This window comes from Anopheles marshallii, chromosome 2 (genome assembly GCF_943734725.1).
Source record: "Anopheles marshallii chromosome 2, idAnoMarsDA_429_01, whole genome shotgun sequence".
Classification (NCBI taxonomy): Eukaryota; Metazoa; Arthropoda; class Insecta; order Diptera; family Culicidae; genus Anopheles; species Anopheles marshallii.
Window position 1 is genome coordinate 42,910,751 of NC_071326.1, and position 6,215 is coordinate 42,916,965.

Genomic DNA, 6,215 nt, shown 5'->3' on the forward strand with positions numbered 1-6,215 from the left:
CTAGCACCAACTACTGAAGGCGCCTGGAAGAATCCTTGATAATTGAACATCTAGTGCACCCAGTGCATTACGTTTAATGTTGGCAATTGGATTCTACATCTCTCCCCGCCCGCCACACTGTCAATCGTCTGTGTGTGTATGAGTGTTTTTTGTTCGTTTGTTTGTACGTTTACGTTTCGTTGCTGATAACAACAAATACGACCGTTGATCTCGGAGTGGATTTTGGTAACCGGAATCCGTTCCTTTCTGCTAGCTGAGTGCCAGAGACTCAGTCACTGAAAAGGGTGATCACACTTCCGTTGTGCAGCATCCCAAACAAGCTGATCAGAGCTTTATGTATAAAACAAAACAATTAGGTACGAGCAGCTGTCCGGTACTTACAGCCTTTACTTTAAGCAATCCAAAGTGATCGATCTGCTCTCATTTGCTTTAAAATTTTCCGACCATTTAGCAATTGGATGCTTCATGAAACGGTAAACACTTTGCTTTTGTAATTAGATTGTATTACATTCTACGTTCGTTTCAAGGCAAGTGAGATTATGTAGCCAAAAGTATTTACGCAAAAATCGCCCTTATTTGCCCGTTTGCATCTAAATAAGTCGAATTGGCCATAGGCATCATTGGGTAAAAGAGAATGGAAAATTAAAGCGCTGGATGAATGCTCTAACGACAGATGAGTGAGAGGACTTCAATTGTTCCCGTTTACTCGCCATAATTCTCTGTATGTTATGCCAGGAAAGTTAATCGCATTTTATTTTCTAAATCTCCAATTATTATTTTCAAGACGACACTGTGAACTGATTTAAATTTCATTTGCTAAAATAGTTTAAGGAAAATCCAAGTTGTTACATGCAGTACATTTGCTTGCCGAAAAACAAAAACCTCCCCCAGCAACGTATTAAGTTGGGTTGCTTACATTATGCGTTGTTATTGTAATTATAGTGAAACTCCGATTGGCAAAAACAAGAGCGCATTTGATTTAGCGTTTGTGTGATAAGTTTACGCATAAGGAAGAGAAAGGAAGCGCGTCCGGTTTTTATTTGGCCGGGCTGAATGTTCTTCCGTTTTTTTTTTCGTTAGCTCGACCCGTGTATGCGTCGACTAGCGGAACAACTCTTTTGTTAGTTACTAAGTACGGTATTCACCTCTTTATTAAACACTAAATGATAATTAGATCAGGAAATCGATGATGGCGTGGAGTGAATTCATGGACGTGACTTTGAATGAATGATTTTTTTTGTTGCATGTGTTGCGTTTGAGCGAGTGAATGTGTTTTGCGAAAGGTACATAGAGTAGTGGTCAAATTATTCGTGATTTTGTGCTGAAAATAAAATTGTCGAAGAACACAAGCGAATAAATGTACGCTTGCCAAAGCGTTGAAACAGTATAATAATGTATGTATGTATTCGATTTTAATGTTCTGTAAATAATTCTGTCATGATTATATCTTTAAGTTTATTGGTTTGCTTCGGAAAATTACATTTGCTACGTATGGTTGAACTATTGAATACACCTGAGTGACTTATTATATGCAGGCCGCGAGACCACACACAGCTGGACGTCTCATCCGAATAGGATTTCTTTACTGGCCTATTGAATTGCCAAGAGTTGATCAATGAAAGTAGACATCTTATCCAAACATCGCTCTATCGCGCATTCTGTAACTCTTTACCAGCCCCGAGTTTACCAGCAACTAGTGGCCATACTCTTTACCCCGAGTTTACCAGCAACTAGTGGCCATATAGGGTTCCCACTGGCCATTTACACTCCGATGAAAGCTAAAATGTAAAAAGAATGTTTGTACTTGCTTCGGAGCAGTTAAATCTATCACTAGATATACATTAGCGCTATAACCGTTTCGTCAATGAAAAACAATAGGTGAATTAAGCTAAAAAAATGCACATTTCAATTGGGAAAATATTCAACTCTTCATTGCTTTAAGTTCAGTCCTAAATTAATGTGAAAAAACACACTGATATTGCCTCGCCGTGTAAGCGGCACGAATGTTATTAAAGTTTACGCTATCAAACGATAGATGGCGCCAGCGGTGTCGGTGGTGAATAAGAAGTGGTGAGCAATATGTTTTGTTCAACAAAAATTATTGCGAAATCATTTTATTGTGTTGCATAGACTGAATACAATCGTTTACAATGAAGTCCCTTTATAATGGATGCCATCTCATAATTCCTGTGGTGTGGTCGCCACCTTTGCAAAGAACTCAAGCGCCACCAGACCCTCAAGACTGTTGAACCAGTTAAAATTGTTTTGTACCGTAGCGCGGGCACTTGTTGCCACCGACTCGGGAATCATCGATCCCAAGCTGTTGAGCAGCTGATTCAATCGGTCCAGCTCCTGCTGATTGTTCGTACGGGAAGCGATATTCGATACGGCATTGTTCAGTGCCGACTGTCCCAAGCGCTGCACGAACTCGGACACCTGGTCCGATGATACCATCAGGAAATCGATCACCGCATCGACACCTTGCCGGCTTGCACCGTAAACGGCGGAAACGATACGCGTCCGTTCGGATGAAACCATCGCATCGAACTCACTGCCACTGCCGAGGGCCGTCATGAGGAAGGACTCTAGCTGGGCTGGGCTTCGCGCACAGGCCAGCGCATCGATCAGTACCGTGCGGTGTGCCTGGTTGCGAGAGTTTTTAAACTGTTCCCACACCCACACGAAGACTTCGTCGGTAGCATCGGCCAGCCCGTTGCAGTACACGGCAGTTACGATATCCGGATGCACGGGAGTGTTGGTCTGATGCGCTACGGTGAGTGCTTGCTGCATTTTCGGAAGACAATCACCGTGCCCAATCCGGCAGGCCCATGTAGTGATGAACTGTTTGAGATACTGGTGCAACAGGGTCTCGGTCGGAGCGACACTGTCAATCGCCAGGGTAGGATAGATGTCCGTCAGGATCCGGTTGACGTACACGAGGAAGTGATCGTAGTGTTCCGTGCCGCGCAGCTTGTTGTAGAAGTAGGTAAGCGCGCTTCCTGCCGCCGTCCACGGTGCGTATTGCGTTTCCTTACGCAGATAGCTCATCATACGCAGCGGAACCGTAAAATCGATCCGGTCTGCACGAGCCAGATTGTAGGCGTCGTTTAGCAGCTGTGCACGGTTGCGGTGATGGATCTGTTCCGGATTGGCATGCAGCGCTTCGATGAGCAGATCCCAGTTGTGTGCGTCATAGTTCACCCGGTAGTAACCGTTTTGCTGCCGATTGAAGATGATCCACTGGTTGTCCGGTACGCCGGTGGTGATTTGTTCGGCCTTCGACGCTAGCCAAGCATATCCCTCGGGCGTGGGTTCGAAGTTCGGTGCATTGCCACCGGTAAAATCGTACGGAATGAGAAACACGTGCGCGTTCGGCAGCTTTTGGTTGGAGAGGAACCGTTCCTGCGAGAGGATTGCTTCCTGCTTATCGGTGCCGTACGTGCGGTAAACATTCAGCACCGGAAAACCCGGCGCCGAGGTCCACGAGTCCATCAGCTGACGTACGGTAACGCCGGCCGGCAGCAAGGTGGGAGCGTTCGCCACGAGAGATTCCTGCAAACCGGAGTACAGATGTTCCGCCGTGGCGCCGTCCAGCTGCCGTGCGGTCATGTAAGTCTTCAGCCCCAGCCGCCAAATGTTGTCCCCGAGTGCGGTACGGAACATGTTCAGCACGCTGCCCGATTTGTCGTACGCGACCGTATCGAACAGACCGGCAATTTCGTTCGGCGAGGCCGCATTCCAGTTCATCGGGCGGACCGACTCGCTCGCATCAGCGCTGAACGCATTGTGGATCACCTCCACCGTGAACAGATCCCAGTAGTTACCCTCCGGGTAGGCGAGCTGCGCACCATAGTACTCGTACACGGTGGCGAACCCTTCGTTCAGCCAGATGTACTCCCACCAGTGCGGACTGACCAGATTGCCGAACCACTGGTGAGCGTACTCGTGCGCGATGATCGTCGTAACGCTCTTTTTGTTGCGATAAGTGTTTATGGCCGGATTGAACAGCAGGACGGGTTCGCTGTTCGGGATAGGAGTGGGGATTGGGAGAAGGGCGATAAAGAAAGGAATAAACCATTAGTAGTGGTTCTATTGACAGTGTAAAACAATAAAACGATTGTTAGCACACGATAAGATCAATCCCCACCAATCTGCTGGGAGATATTGTAGGACGTACTAAGGCCAACAATTGGCACCCTATCAGCTAGTTCCTGCTGGTGTCTTCAATCTTAATAAACTGACACTCCCGTTTCGATGCATATAAAACGAGATTATATGCGACTAGCGCGAAAGTAACGGTAGCGAAATAATCAGTTTATAGCATACCGTGGACCGGATGTGATTGTTCCAAATGGAGCTGAGTAATGTTGGGGACTAGTGTTATGCTTTATGCATCTTTTTGAGGGGAGTATTGCAGATGAATCTTCAGTGACTCAGTCAAGAATTGACTCTGAAACTATTCATGAACTCTCAGAGCAGTGAGGAATCAAGCCACTTGGAGGACTTAGGTAGCTAGAGGACTGAGTGCGGAGTCATTCCAATTAGGAATCGACTCTCAAAAGAGTCATGTACTCTCAGAGCAGTGGGTGATCTAGTCCCTTCAAGTGGCAACAACAATCAAGAGGCATGACGTGAAGCTCCTTGGAGGTCATAAATCCTGAATTGTTCAAGAATCTTTGAGGATTAATCATGAATCTTTGAAATAGAGATCTTGGAGCTGCTGGTAGTTGTGGCTCCCCAGGCCATAGTTCTTGAATGATTCATGAAGCGGAATCAGCCTCACCCTACACCACTGGGGACGATTAGGTTAGTTAAAGACTTACCCGTACGCCACCAGGCCCCAATTTTCCATCGCTCCCGTACCACGATCGGGGATCGCGATTTGCGTCATCTTTGGCATGTAATCGTAGTAGGAAATGTCCATATATTCGCTGAGTGCGTCCAAAATTTTATTGCCCGCCTCGACCGGAAAGGCCGTTTCCTCGTACACGTTCGGGCGCGCATAAACCGTCTGCTGGCCGGCCGTACGTATCGCAAAGTCGCTCACGGCAAACGCCACCAGATAGGTGGACATTTGCGGCGTGATTTGGAACCGGCTCGTCACGTAATCGGCATTGTCCGGGTCGGGTACGGGCGCGCCGGCAGACGGCATGTTTGCCACCGCGTTGTACTCCTTGAAGTGTGTCAGCTCCAGCTCGAAGGTGGCCTTCAGCAGGGGCTCGTCGAAGCACGGAAACGCGGACCGGGCGTGCGTTGGTTCGAATTTGCTCGAGGCCAAATAGTGGCGGTTGCCATCGTCGTCCAGATAGGACGAGGCGAAGAAACCCATATTGTTGTTGTTCTGCAGCACTCCGTCGAACTCAATGCGCAGGAAGTATTGCGAACCGGCGGGAAGCAGCTGGGACATCGACAGCGTCAGATGTTCCGTGCGCGTGTCGGTAGCGTGCGAGACTTGTTCGATCTGTGGTCCCGGCGAACCACCGGTGGCCACTTCGTGCAGGAAGGCACGCTGCACCGAAAGTTGGCGGTTGTGCAACGTGACGGTTGTGGTCGGTTCGAGCACTACAAACTGCACCAGCACCGTGCCACTGAATTGACGATTGTTTTCGTGAATGGCCGTCCGGAGTGCCAGATGGTAATGCACCGGAGAGGTGTTGTTCGGCAGCCGGTACGACTCGTCAACGGGCTGTCGGCGGTTCGGCACGGCGCTGGTGCCTTCCTCCTGCCGTTCCGGCTCGAACATAAGCGAAATGTCGGAAGGTTCCGCCAGCCACTTCCATGCGGGACGTCCTCCGAGTGTGGAGGTAACCAACAGCAGGCACACCGTGGCGGTGCTCAGTAATCCACGTGCCACCATCTCGATACACTATATTGTTGCTAAACTACGCGATATTGACGGTGCGCTCGATCCCTTACGCGGGATTAACACCAACTGGACAGGCTGGTGGCGATCCATGTCTAGTATATATGCCATTAGTGAGCTGGGCGGCCTGGTCAGCCTGGTAATATATGGTTGAACAATTGTGTTTTTTCCGCCGTTCAATGGTCGAATCGTAAAGATAAGATAGTGCGGCAGATAGAGGACCGATGAACGATCGCCGGATATAGATAGAGTAAAAATAAAAAAAAAACCGGGACCCAAATAGAGAGAGAGTCCAGGCATTTGTCAAATCATTGTACAGTGTGGTAGGATTTCCATCCACGTGCAGCTATAT

At 48.3% G+C, this 6,215-nt stretch overlaps 1 protein-coding gene across 1 annotated transcript; it reads right to left on the reverse strand.

Moving 5' to 3' along the window:
• Positions 1-2,178: 2,178 nt before the first annotated feature.
• LOC128719423 (aminopeptidase N-like) lies at positions 2,179-5,857 on the reverse strand. The gene is made up of 2 exons (XM_053813048.1): positions 4,824-5,857; positions 2,179-4,021 (listed from the first exon to the last, which is right to left on the reverse strand). Exons 1-2 carry the CDS (start codon positions 5,855-5,857, stop codon positions 2,179-2,181), a joined length of 2,877 nt encoding a protein of 958 aa, XP_053669023.1.
• Positions 5,858-6,215: the final 358 nt, after the last annotated feature.